Consider the following 14,719-nt stretch of genomic DNA (forward strand, 5'->3'; position numbering starts at 1 on the left):
TTGTACAGACTCGGAACATACGTTATTGGTCTGTACTTGGCTGGATTCAAAGTGTTTCGATCCTTCGGCAGAAGATGAGTGATGATTTCCAGTAACTCTCTCAACACGGTACGGTTGAAACATTCCGCCATTCACCCGTGGACCGTTGTGAGTTTCTTATAGTTTATTGTTATTATTATCTTTATCTACGAGATTTTCGGCCCTATTCCGGTTCAACTCGTAGCATCTCGTAATACTATATTAACCCCCTTTCCCCATCTGCGCACACCAGTGATCCTGGAATAGTGCTGATGCACCTGTTTTAAAATTTAAAACTTAATTTGAGTTGGATGTAGCGGGCAATCCCCCACGGGAGATCTGTAACGTGTTGAACACTCGAATCAATTTTAGATGCACAGAGAGAGCCCTAGCGAGAGAGTGGTTGAAAATTGGATCAATATTTTAATTTGCTTACCGATGTCATACATGTCATCGTGAAATAGAGCGCCGTAACGTACATCGTTTTCCTTGACGGTCCATTGACCAGTTCCGGGGCATTAGATTCGTTGGACCAGATGTACGAGTACGGACTTTGCGTGACATTCGCCAGCTTCCAGAGCCAACTGTACTGAACCTGTGTGGGGGAGATGTGCAGAGAAAGAACATTTGAACCGGCATGTAGTTTGTGTAATTGTTATTATACCAAAGCGGGCACTAAATTTGGATAATGCTAATTGGCCTGAACTTACCCCGTTGTCGGCATCGCTGCGACCAATCGAGTACCAAATGCACGCTAACCAGTGGGCCACCAACATGTAGAAGCATAACAGCAGAATCAACATCGCCGCCCCGTACTCCAAGTAACGGTCCAGCTTCCTTACGACTCGTCCCAATCGTAACAATCGAACTACTTTCAATGCACTGAAGAGCGATCCAATGCCCTGGAAAATAAACGTTTATCACGAACGAATTAGTGATTAATAGTCGAAACAAGACGGGGACTGCATAAACTCTGCCATAACGGCAAAATAACTTGTGAGCTTGGAATTGGGTTGGCACCCAGAACTATCAGATGAATGAAAGTTTGACAACTCTGAGCTATGCAGATTGTTTGCATGAATATTTATCTCACTACTGCTGCAGCACCGCAAGCATAATGGATTACTCCTGGGGCATTTTTTATCGAAAAACAAATCCTAACTATGTAATGCTGCTTGCAAGTTTGTATTTTACCGTACTGTCAGTAGTGAGACGTGGAACAGTATTGCACAGTCTGATAGGCAGTTCAGAATTTATATACCGAAAGTCTAAAATTTTACTCCAAAAACTAATCGAAAACAAGGTTGACGAACTGAGAAACAGCTGTGCATGATTTTATAATTTTTTTTTTCTATATGATTCAAACTTTATAGTGAGTTTTTCGAACGTGGACAACAACAGTAGGGAAACTGGACACATGTGATCCCCTGGGACACATAATCCTCCCTGTTCTCTCAAAAACTAATAACATTTTCATACACTTGATATGTGTAAACAGAACTGTTGAACATATAATTGAATCTGAGTAACGTTTTGACTCAAATCCCGATCATGACAAATTTAGTTTATATTGTCAAATAGTGTTAGTATTTATAATGTTGTTGCAATTTCAAAAATCTAAGATTAATTCAAACTTGAAAACGTTAACATCAATTATATCATTACATTTTGAATGAAGCAGTTGTAATTATGAAGTATTTTCAGAATAATTGTCACTCGAGTTGTCTTCTGAATGCCTGGCGAGGTCTTGGCATGATAGTCGTCTTCATCCACCTATTACTTCCACCAGCTTCTGCTGCATGACCATCCATGCCGAGTCGACACGAGCGCAGGAAAAGAATTTATGCTGAAGTGTTTCAAGATTGCCACAGTGTTGGCAGTTTTCGTCGGCTACCAATTGCAGCACATACAGCAGTTTGTAGGAGTTGGCGGGTAATGTGGGATAAATTGAAAAGGATTTGTTTGATGTCGGGATTGTCCATTAGAGATACTGGGCAAGGAATTGCGTGGAAAAAAGGGATTTGTAGTGAGGAATGGAATCGATCTCTGTAATATGTCTATGGATTGCTAGACTCTTCGCTTTCAGTGCCGGAACTTGCAGACCTAAGCCACTGTGCTGCTTCTTCCGGATAAGTTGCATTATGGGAACGCGGGCGACTATTCCTCTCCACAGAAATTTTCCCATCGACGACATGATTTTGGCCGTATGAACGCCGAATGGTGACAGCACCGAAGATAGGTAGGTACCACAATTTCGCCGTGCCGAACGTGTTCAGCATGATTACCTTCTGGTGCATTGTGAGCTTCCTTAACGATTGCAGCCACATTTGCTGCGCAAACTTGCCCACCAATGCGTTCCAATTAATCGTTGTCATCAACCGTATTGAGTTTGCGAAGGAAATACCCTAAATTTTGACTACATGAGTAGTCTGTAGCCACTGGGTTTCAAACATATTCCCTTCGCAAAACCCCACATTCACCGGAACAGTTTTGCAAATTTAGTTGCGCGCCGGTGGCAAGACCAAAACGACGAAAGATATCCCTCATCGCCTCGATCTGCCACGGTGACGTCACGATCACGCTGGCGTGCATGGACAAAGGGTCGTCTTACCACACCGAACGAGAAATATCAAACGAACAAGAGAGGCGCCCATTCACAAGTTGCCGGAAAGTGGACCGGCTGGCAATGCGCGCGAGAAGAGCAATGAGTTCCTCATTGAATCCGAGCGACTGCATGGTGTCGAAGAGAAACGAATGCCGCACCTGTTCGAAGGCGTTTTCGAGATCAAAACTGATAAGCTTACCGGGGCGACGGTGGTAACGGAGGCTAGCTATCCGATCTTTCAGAGAAAGAGTCGCCTGGAAGATGTAGCGGCGAGTGCTTTATTGAGAAACAGGTTCAGTTCATGGTGGATGACGTTGAACTTATGAAGTTAGAACTCTCGTGGGATACCGTCGGCTCCGGGGGATCGTTTCAGTGCGCTAGCTCTAATGGCAGACAAAATGTCTGCTGTTGTGATCTTTTCCGCTCATGCTTCATTCAAAGGATCGTCTGGTGGTATTCGCTCACAAACAAACCCGTCCTTGTTGTTGTCTGCCGCTGCTTCCGTGTAAAGGCTCGAGAAAATGGCAAGCAGATTTGCTCCAATTTATGCGGCTCATTCATTTTCATTTCATTTATTTAGTTTACATCTAAACAGATAACACTGAATCAACAATTTGACGCCACAATACACGGTTCGAGGCCGCATCTCTCCATCCTCGGATACGCCCCACGCTCGCCAAGTCGTTTTGCACCTGGTCTGCCCATCTCGCTCGCTGCTCCACGCCGTCTCGTACCTGCCGGATCGGTAGCGCACACCATCTTTGCAGGGTTGCTGTCCGGCATTCTTGCAATATGTCCTGCCCATCGTACCCTTCCGGCTTTTGCTACCTTCTGGATACTGGGTTCGCCGTAGAGTTGGGCGAGCTCATGGTTCATTCTTCAACGCCACACACAGTCTTCTTGCACACCGCCAAAGATGGTCCTAAGCACCCGTCTCTCGAATACTCCGAGTGCTTTCAAGTCCTCCTCGAGCATTGTCCCTGTTTCATGTCCGTAGAGGACAACCGGTCTTATAAGCGTCTTGTACATGACACATTTGGTGCGGTGGCGAATCTTTTTCGACCGCAGTTTCTTCTGGAGCCCGTAGTAAGCCCGACTTCCACAGATGATGCGCCTTCGTATTTCACGACTAACGTTGTTGTCAGCCGTTAGCAAGGATCCGAGGTAGACGAATTCCTCGACCACCTCGAAGGTATCCCCCGTCTATCGTAACACTGCTTCCCAGGCGGGCCCTGTCGCGCACGGTTCCGCCCACAAGCATGTACTTTGTCTTTGACGCATTCACTACCAGTCCAACTTTTGTTGCTTCACGTTTCAGGCAGGTGTACAGTTCTGCCACCTTTGCAAATGTTCGGCCGATAATGTCCATGTCATCCGCGAAACAAATAAATTGACTGGATATGTTGAAAATCGTACCCCGGCTGTTACACCCGACTCTCCGCATGACACCTTCTAGCGCATTGTTGAACAACAGGCACGAAAGTCCATCACCTTGTCTTAGTACCCGGCGCGATTCGAACGAACTGGAGTGTTCGCCCGAAATCTTCACACAGTTTTGCACACCATTCACCGTTGCTTTGATCAGTCTGGTAGGCTTCCCAGGGAAGCTGTTCTCGTCCCTAATTTTCCATAGCTCTACGCGGTCTATACTGTCGTATGCCGCCTTGAAATCAACGAACAGATGGTGCGTTGGGACCTGGTATTCACGGCATTTTTGAAGGATTTGCCGTACAGTAAAGATCTGGTCCGTTGTCGAGCGGCCGTCAACGAAGCCGGCTTGATAACTTCCCACGAACTCGTTCACTAATGGTGACAGACGACGGAAGATGATCTGGGATATCACTTTGTAGGCGGCATTAAGGATGGTGATCGCTCGAAAGTTCTCACACTCCAGTTTGTCGCCTTTCTTGTAGATGGGGCATATAACCCCTCCTTCCACTCCTCCGGTAGCTGTTCGGTTTCCCAGATTCTGACTATCAGTTTGTGCAGGCAAGTGGCCAGCTTTTCCGGGGCCATCTTGATGAGCTCAGCTCCGATACCATCCCTACCAGCTGCTTTATTGGTCTTTAGCTGTTGAATGGCATCCTTAACTTCCCTCAAGGTGGGGGCTGGTTGGTTTCCATCGTCCGTTGAACTGACGTAGTCATCTCTTCCGCTGCCTTGACTTTCACTGCCTGTACTCTCAGCGCCATTCAGATGTTCCTCGTAGTGCTGCTTCCACCTTTCGATCACCACACGTTCGTCCGTCAAGATGCTCCCATCCTTATCCCGGCACATTTCGGCTCGCGGCACGAAGCCTTTGCGGGATGCGTTGAGCTTCTGATAGAACTTACGTGTATCTTGAGAACGGCACAGCTGCTCCATCTCCTCGCACTCCGCTTCTTCCAGGCGGCGTTTCTTCTCCTGAAAAAGGCGGGTCTGCTGTTTCCGCTTCCGTCTATAACGTTCCACGTTCTGCCGAGTACCTTGCTGCAGCGCGACCGCCCGCGCTGCGTCCTTCTCCTCCAGAATCTGTCTGCACTCTTCGTCGAACCACCGACTTCGACCCATATACCCGACGTTGTTCTCCGCTGCGTCGTTAATGGCTGCTTTGACTGTATTCCAGCAGTCCTCAAGAGGGGCCCCATCGAGCTCACCCTCTTCCGGCAACGCTGCCTCGAGATGCTGCACGTATGCACATCAGGTTGCTTCAGTCGCTCTAGGTCGTACCGCGGCGGTCGTCGGTACCGAACATTGTTGATGACGGATAGTTTTGGGCACAGTTTAACCATCATCAGATAGTGGTCAGAGTCGATGTTAGCGCCACGACATGTCCTGACGTCGATAATGTCGGAGAAGTGCCGTCCATCAATCAGAACGTGGTCGATTTGTGATTCTGTGTGCAGTGGTGAGCTCCAGGTGTACCGATACGGGAGGCTGTGTTGGAAGTAGGTGACGATGATGACGTTCGCGGTGTGGTGACAGAGGTACTAGGCCAGCGTGCCGGCTTCTCGGCCGCTGGCTACGCAGTACCGGAGAGAGCGTAAACATTACCGATGCTCGTGTCGTGCACTCTCAGCGCTATCAACCGGCTGTCCAGACTTTTCTCGAGGTGAAAGACCTGGTTGTACTCCTTCACTGCAACAGCTGTGCCTTTTCTCGTGTGATCCACATTCGCGAAAACGACGTAGCCAGGCAAGGAAAGCTGTTCGTTCTCGACTTCCTGCAGACACACGATATCTAGACTTTGGCTGCTGATGAAGGTTCGGAGTGCGTTCAGTTTCGTTTGGTACGTGACGCGAGAGCCATTTGTGGTGTGTAGTTCTTGTCCCGCTCGCGTCTCCGTCGTCGCATCGTTGTTTCTTGCCGGGAGGACAACATAGCTTTCAGACAACAGGCTTTCTGAATTTATCCACTAATACCACTTCGGCGCATTGTGGTTGTGTGGTTGTTCACAACGACGACGATGAAGAGCTGCGTGCCTGTTGTGTTTGTAAGTGAAATGGGGGACACCGTTCGTGCGGTGCTTGCTCCTGGCTAACTTGTTGGTTGATTTTTGAAGCTACACGGTTCGGTCTCTCTCGTCGGCTTCGGTAGCACGGGAAAGGCTTCCAGCAATGCTGGTCGAGGAGCGACAGAGCGCTGGTCGACCGGTTTAGCGATCGGGGGCTTAGCACCGTTTGCCTTCTGCGGTGGTTGTCGTGGTCCAGCTTGCTTCGTCACGTTGGCTTTTGGACCAGTAGTTTCTTGTTTTGTACACAAGAAACGCCAGTGTGGGCCTGCTCTTTCAGTGGTTGCAAGAGTAAAGCCCCAAACGCAATACAACGGAACGGTGACGGAAACGGAAAATTTGACAGTTTGCCCATATATTTTCTGTCAAATTTGCCGTTTCCGTCGCCGTTCCGTTGTATTGCGTTTGGGGCTTAAATCTGCCCCTTGCAGACGATATACGCCTGCTGGCCATCGATCGTGACCCACAAATCGATGTTGCGTTTTATAAGCATACGAGCCGACCATATGCCGAGTGGAATTCCACCGAACTCGAAACCATCACCCCACCCCCCCCTTTTTATCCCATCTCAGAAAATAATCTATCATGAAATCGATTGTACGACAATTCCCCGAAAACCAATTCCCCGAATGCAATTTTCCCGAATGCAGTTTCCCCGAATGTAACAATTCCCCGAATGCAATTTCCCCGAATGTAACAATTCCCCGAATGTAACATTTCCCCGAATGTAACAAATTCCCGAAAATACAGTAGTTTTTGAAAACACATAATTGTCATCGACTATTGGCGCCCGAACAGAGCAGCGTTCAAAGATTTGTTCCAGAGTGTCTCTTTGGACATGCCGAACAGGACCAAATCTTTCGATAGTATTGTATCCCCTTGATCTTCCGCACTGTTAAATTATATATCTTATTGTTAAATTATAAAGATATTATAATAAAGTGTTTTCCTATTCATTTTTTTTTTTCTAAAATAGTCGAACATAGGCTGATATTATTTGGTGGAGCAGAATCGCGAACAGAAATGCCGTTTGAAAGCATCATGGTAAAAATTTGTGAAATCAAACTCCTGTCCTATGTAAGGTCTATCTCTTCTTAAGAAGTTACTGTAATCGTGGATATAAATCCTTAAAAAAAATAATGCGTATTCCCGGAATAAGGCAACGGTGAATGTGATCCCTTCTTTAAAAGTAGTACATCTACTCGGATTCAACGCAATGGATTAATTTGATCTCTACTTTGAAAGTAGGTGTTTTTCCAGAATAATGAAGGAGTGAATGTTATTCCTTTTTTTAAAATCTGTTTCTACCTGGTATATGGAAACGGTAGATGTGATCAATTCATTAAAGTTAGGCGTTAGCTCGAAATAAGCCAAAGTAGAATGAAATTACCTTTTCAGAAGTAGGAATTTGCCTGCAATAAGGTTATGATAAATGTAGTCTCTTCCTTTGATGTAGACGAGTTTGGCTGGCATAGATATAATAAATGAGATCGCATCTAGCAATAATTATATAAACCGAAAAAATTGACGTGTTCTTTCAAAGAAAACAATATCTCCTCCATTGTCCTTATACTTCGTAGACGCGATCATTTAAGGAAGGCATTATCTCCTTCCTTCGCTTTACTCCAGGCAAACGTGTACAATTGAAGAAGGGTCCATCTACCCTCTTTGTCTTATACCGGGCAAACGTGTTCATTTTAAGAAGGCATTATAACTCGTCTTCCCCTAATACCGGGCGAAGCGATTATAAAAAAACGTTATCCCTTCCCTTCACCTTATACCGGAAGACACATTAATTTTCTTCCTTTATCTCTCTCCTTCTTCCTTATTTTTCCATTCTCTTTTCCTACATCTCACTTCGTATTTCGCCCTTTCCCGCTCCTCACATAACACTTCTTGCATCAGATTTTTCACTTCTCACTTCTTACTCCATACTTTTCTTTTCTTACTATGTACTTATTTACTGTCCTTACTTCTCATAGCTTACTTTTCATTTCTCACTTCCCACTACTCACTACTCACTGCTCACTTCTCACTCCTCGCTTCTCACTTCTCACTTCTCACATCTCACTTCTCACATCTCACTTTTCACTTCTCACTTCTCACTTCTCATTTCTCACTTCTCATTACGCTCTTCTCACTTCTCACTTTTCACTACTCACTACTCATTTCTCACTTCTTACTTCTCACTCGGCCTAATGACGGTTCGGCATAATTGTCTTCGGCCCAATGTCTCAGCATCTTTTTTTTTACAATTTTTAAGCGAGTTGTCCCGCGATCCTCACTTTTGTTGCAACTCAAAAGTATGTCAAAAGCCAATTATGCGACCTTATGTTAAACGACGCAGATTCCTTTTTCAGATTTAGTTTTATCTGCACTGTGGAAACAATTCGGGGAAATGTTACATTCGGGGAAATGTTGCATTCGGGGAATTGTTACATTCGGGGAAATGTTACGTTCGGGGAATTGTTATTCGGGGAAATTTCATTCGGGGAAATTGCATTCGGGGAATTGGTTTTCGGGGAATTGTCTTACAATCCATGAAATCATTTAAAAACTCGTTCACTCTATTTTCCCTTTTCGAAACATGCAGTTAAAAAGGTAGAGTGCAATAAAATGGGGGGTTGTTTTCGGACTACTGCCTGCCGGTTTGTTTCGGACCACTCCGACTTTTTTTTGCAGAATGACGCGCTGTTCAACAATACCACCTCATACGACTTGACCTAACCTAAGTAGCGTGCAACATATCTAAGACCATAAGCAATAAGGATTACTTATCGCTCAATTTCTCAATACATGCTAAAAATATTTTACCGATATCATCTGCAACCGAAAAATCAATTCAAACACAATATGGCTCGGAAACTCCGTAAATTTTTTTTGGAACATAGCTGCCCACGTCCAAATTAGGGGCTGTCTTTATACTACGTGGGCAGTTTAGAGGGAGGGGAGTATGGCGAATGTCCACAACTCATACAATTTTTTGAAAATGTATATGGGCAGATGTCCACGCTGGGGGAGGGGGTATCTAAACCTGATTAAAACCTGTCCACGTGGTATATGGACAGCCCCTTAGTAGTGCGGCAGTGTTCTAATGACAATACGGGCATATTTGCCGATAATGCCATCAATGAGATAGACAGGAGGATCGATTTGGGAACACTTTCCTACTGTTTTAGTTGAATCAAAGAACTATTTTTCATTTTATGAAACTATTTAAATTACCTTAAGTGAGATGAAGCAATATTACCAAAAGGTAGTTGTTGTATTCGGAAAGCTCTAACAGGAAAACTCTAACCCGTTCAAAAACACCAATAAATTGTATTCTTGTTCAAAACTTATCAAATTTCCAAAACAGAACATCCGTAATTGACATTTTTCTGTTACAGCTTCATTTCGTTCAAAGTCCTAACTTTCGAAATGTGACATCTCTAATGTAGTTTGAACGGGTTTCTTCAAGACGCTGCTAAAAACTTTCGATATTGCTGATTGTCGTTGACTTGTTACACAATTGTCCTTATATTCTATAATACTATTTGCACAAACAAACTTCAGCTATGTCGAATATAACAAAAACCCATAGAAATCAAATTACAAGTACAAAAACAATACCAAAAAATACTTACGTCGTCATCGTGATCGAAAGCGTTGAAGACATCGTATGGCAGACAGCTAAGCAAATCAATGATGAACCATGATTTTAAATAATTCATGCGAATAACCTTCGGATCACTAACCACCTCACCACCCGGGCCTACGAACGTGGTGTGGAAATTTAATACTGCAATAAGATAATAAAAGCTCGTTAGATACATTGTAATAAACATCAGCGTCACGAGTGAAAATATGCCAGAAACGCATTTTCAGAAATAAAAACGCTAACAATGTTGTGCATTTTTGTTCAATTCAAATATTCCAGCCCACAATGACAAAATAATTGGAATTTTGCAGAAGTGCGGGCTCTATACCAGACACTAAATTCTATCCATTACGGAATCTTATTGTCTCTGCAATTGGGCTTCAATTGGATTTATAAATAATTGAATAGGGGGAGCGTTCAGAGTTGATTGATACGCTTTGTCTGGACCGAATCAATGCAAATAGCAATTCAAAGCACAAAGGCGTACTTACCGATATCTATGAAAAATATTACATCTACTATCGAATCGACTACCAGTAGTGACACATCCTCGGATGTCTTGTTTTTGAAGGCTACATTGTATGGTACCTGGGCGGGATCGAAATCAAAAGGTCCAAAGGAAAGACATATTGTGAGTGGGAATTCCGTATTGGGTCGATTGATGATGCGATTGGTTTCGTTTCCACGAAGGTGAACAAGGAGTATAATTTTTCTTACTTTTTAATTTTGCCATTTTGGGCTATAGTATAGCTTATATATTGTCTTGAATCAATGCAAAAGATAAAAAACCCAGAATAATCCACCTAGCGGTGATGGTGCCTTTCTCGTGTACTATAAGACAAGAAAATACAAAATAGTAACAAGAAAAGCATATAAGAGAGGCCAAAATTGCACTTTAGGAATATAAATTCAGCTATTTCCATCAATTCACATTTATTTGCGTTTATTTGAATGCATTGCAGCAGTTTAAAAAAAAAATCGGTTTTGAATTTTTTTTTTCCATGGGGAAAAATGGGGAAAAATCAATGTTTTTTAATAACCCTGGAACGCAATAGCCGATTGGGCAAAAAAATAGGAAGGATTCCGCGTCGGATACAACTTGTTGCAAGCTAAGGCTACCAACCATCTAGGTAGTTGTAAATATGCGATTAAATATGCACAGAACATTACTTATTTATAATAGAACACATTCTTGAACTTTATTCACATTTCTGGGCATAAAGGATTGTCGTGATAGTCGCGTGAAATGCGAGTGCAGAGATGGTAAGCTTTACCCAAAATAGCATTTGCTCCTATTTGTGAACATTAACAATATCATACTAATTGAATGTGACTACAAACGTATGGTTATCAAAGCAATATAACTGTTGGATCTCTGTGTCGTTTCGTTATCCGGTAAAAACTGAAATCAGTGATACAAGATATGGAGACAAAGAGTAAAGGTTTGCTTATAATGTGTATAGATGAAGAATTATTGTGGACAGATAAAGAATTATTGTGGGCACCGAAATCTGGTGCAACTGAGCACTTGGAAATTCTTAATTATTACATAAAACTACACTCTTTTGTAGTTCTTTCTGCAGCGCATGAAAATATATTTTCGAGAGATTACACTTTTACGAATAGTTAGTTTAATTAATGAATAAAATCCGTCCACGAATATCGAATAAACGGCTAAAATCAGATCCCTAGCTCTGCAGCTTGCTGAGCGGTGGCTTTGTTTTGATTGAGGTGACTTGTATTACAATGCATTACTTTTCTTCCCAATGTTCAGTAAGAATTTCTTCAAAGATGTAGGGTTTCTGCTCCTGTAATCATCTCATAGCTCCTATGTTCATTACATAAAAAACAATGCAATGGAAAGAAATTTTATTTGTTCAAAAAATGTGTGATTGTAACAACATTGAGCACGCGTGAACAGTTCCTCTACAATAGAAATAAAAAATAGATATGTCGAACAAGCCGTTTTGGATTTTCAATTTCAAAAAATAATTTAAATTCAATTATTCTTCATACACATCAATTACGACCACACGTGCATGGAGACGCATGGTCGTTAACCATAGCGAGTGGCGATTCAATGGGTCGTATGAATAAACAGTAGCAAAACTCAACGCTTGTAGTATCTACTCAAAAATAAAGTCCACAGAGAAAACTACATGTTTGATATGAATAAAAACATTTTCGAACTTATGGCATATGCTACATTCGAACTTAGCCTTTACTACAGTTTGCTACCATTTACTACACGGAGAAACGTCCAAACAAAATAGACCCCATGATGACGATGATGATTTCATCATTTTTTTGCGGCTAATCAACAAAAAGCATGTCTGTTTTGTTTGTTTTCCCTAAATTGAACTTCTATTTTTAAGAACAATGCCGATTCGCTTCGATTCTGATGAATAATCTGCATTTGAAACATGAGTAGCAACGTCTTGAGCAGACTACAAGAAATCAGTAGTAAACTCTTGTTTTATTCATACCGAATGAGTTGTTTGTAGTATGTTCGAAATGTAGTGTAGTAAAGTCTCTTTTATTCATACGAACATGTTCCACAAGTGACGTTTACTACTGAAAATGTAGTAAAGTTGAACTTACTACTTTTTATTCATACGACCCAATGGCTTTTAATGCGTGAAAAGCATAAAGCTCTTGTAATTTTTTAGAATCAGCATAAAAGTGTACCGTGAAGTAATGGTAGTAGCATGTCGTTTTAGAGCCTGTGGAGGGAATAATCGTTGTTTCACTAAAAAAAAACAAATTGTCTCTGGAAAGCCTCAACACGTAATTGAAGCTATGAAACACCACAGAACTTTCGATTCCCTCATCATCAAATTATGTACATAGTAAGTTGGCAGTAATAAATCAATTTGAAAAAAAAAAAACAGAACGGTCTGCAGTCTGCTCATGCCCACCCTCGAAATGATAAGAAACGAAACCATCCACATTGCGGAAGAAATTCTGTCTTAGATTAGATAAAAAAATACTCACCATAATTGCAGTATAAAATGTTAAACACAATATCACCCAATCCCAGATTGCTTTAAATGCACAATAATGCAGTAATATATGCGGCGGTGTTTTTGGCGCTTCCTGACGGTACTGTGGCATAACGTCGGCACTTAATGACATCATCTGGTTCGTCGCACCGCGATGTCCGGTCCAGGGATGGTGGCATCCCACACAAGCAGCGAGACGTGCCAAGAAAGGACAAAATGACAGGAATTAGTTACGCTATGAAAACATAGATAGGAATAGAAGAAAAACGAGTCCCACACGGCGTCTCTGCGATAGATTAAGGTTTAACAAAAAGAAAATCAATATCATTGAAACATAAACCAAATAAATTAATGATTATTAGTTTTGTTAATCGAAAATATGCTGTCCCCCCTAATGCAAATTATTTTTCAAATGTCGATTTGAAACCCCATTAATAAATGGGAGAAGAACCCTGAACATAACTTTTCCTTTTATGAGAGGGAAAGGTTTACATTTATGTAGTGGGAGTTTTAGATACATTTTTAAAGGAGCCAAAGACACCGTAATTTAAGTTGCAAAGAAACCAGAAAACGGGGATATTTAAAATTAAAATAGTGATATATAAGACACCCATAAAGAAAGCTGAATAATTTATGTCGATGGCAGCAATGACGATGAGTCTGCTGCTGGTGTGCATGGAAAGAATGCTCGAGTTTATTTCATTACGAGGCACTACTGCTAAGCATCACATTGTTTGCTTGCTGCACGACTGTACCAGTCAAGATACCAGTCAATGTCATCTCGGTTCACGACTTCTGATATGAATTAAAACATCAAGGAACATGGTATCCACAACAGCATATTTATACGGAGAAAGGACATATGGATAATATTTGTTCCCAAATGGAGAAAATTAGCAAGCTAAAATTAGCAAATTAGCAATTAGCCTTTTTTTTCTATTAGCTGATTGTAACACAAATTAGTGGACGTGACCAGGAGAGTTCTCGATTGCTGGACAGTGCCTTACCTCCGCCCAAGAAATAAGTAACTAGTCTCGAATCGATATCTGTGATAACGGATGGAAGAGTTCCGTCTCCCATACAATAGTCTAGGCTTGTACCACTTACGAATTTGTGCGAATTGCTCAAAGCTCATGCCAAAATGCAGGTGTTCTATTTTTCCATGCTCATTGCGAGTTCAAGCTCTTGGCTTTAGTTGTTTTGCTTATATGATCACGCTGCAGTCTCTACTTTTTTTCACATGGAACATCCACCTAACGTGCTCCCCTAATAAATCTGTAGTGATGAACTTTGTGTAAACTTAAAAATCACGTTAATAAAGAATAAAAACCTAATAAATCTTTCAATTTAACGATAATTGAATTCCACAATGTGTCAATTTCAAATGTTTACCAATAATTTACATACATATCAGCTATATTATCAAACAAAAATTTGGAAGATAAATCAATTAAATTCCGGGAAACCATTTGCATTTCCGTGCAAATCCAAACCATGTAAGTGGAAATGCGCCGCTCCGAGCCACTTTGAAAAGGAGAACAAAGAGCACTGAAAATGTTTGAAGAATCAAACATCAATCGAGTAGCACACAAAATAAGTAAAACACATAAATTGATTGGGGAGTTAAGAGTTAAAAGACTAAAGATGCAGATCACAGTGGAAGTAAATGGAATAGTGAAGTCTTTTTACTCTGTAACTAAGACGCTAAATAATAATTATTAATCAACATAACTTGATGTTTGACAACATATCCATATTTCACATTTTGCTCGTATGGATTCTCATATCTGATACCACGCTTCTCACATCACACATATCTTCTCACATCACACATCTATCACGCCTCACTTGCCAATTCAAACATTTTACTTTTCGTTTCGTACTTCTCACTTTCCACTTCTTGCGTCTCAAGTTTGACCCATCTCAACATCTCACATTTTACTTTTTACTGCTCTTTTTTAGCA

General features: G+C 41.9%; 1 protein-coding gene across 1 annotated transcript in view; it reads right to left on the reverse strand.

The window, feature by feature from the left end:
* Window positions 1–14,719, reverse strand: part of LOC134228012 (potassium voltage-gated channel protein eag) — a 183,081-nt gene that overhangs the window by 37,574 nt on the left and 130,788 nt on the right. The window contains exons 7-11 of the mRNA XM_062709769.1: window positions 12,748–12,891; window positions 10,245–10,341; window positions 9,740–9,894; window positions 729–920; window positions 455–613 (exon numbers count right to left, since the gene is read on the reverse strand). Of these exons, the coding sequence (XP_062565753.1) occupies window positions 455–613; window positions 729–920; window positions 9,740–9,894; window positions 10,245–10,341; window positions 12,748–12,891 (747 nt within the window). The remainder of the gene's footprint in view (window positions 1–454; window positions 614–728; window positions 921–9,739; window positions 9,895–10,244; window positions 10,342–12,747; window positions 12,892–14,719) is intronic.

This window comes from Armigeres subalbatus, chromosome 3, assembly GCF_024139115.2.
Source record: "Armigeres subalbatus isolate Guangzhou_Male chromosome 3, GZ_Asu_2, whole genome shotgun sequence".
In the NCBI taxonomy this organism is placed as follows: Eukaryota; Metazoa; Arthropoda; class Insecta; order Diptera; family Culicidae; genus Armigeres; species Armigeres subalbatus.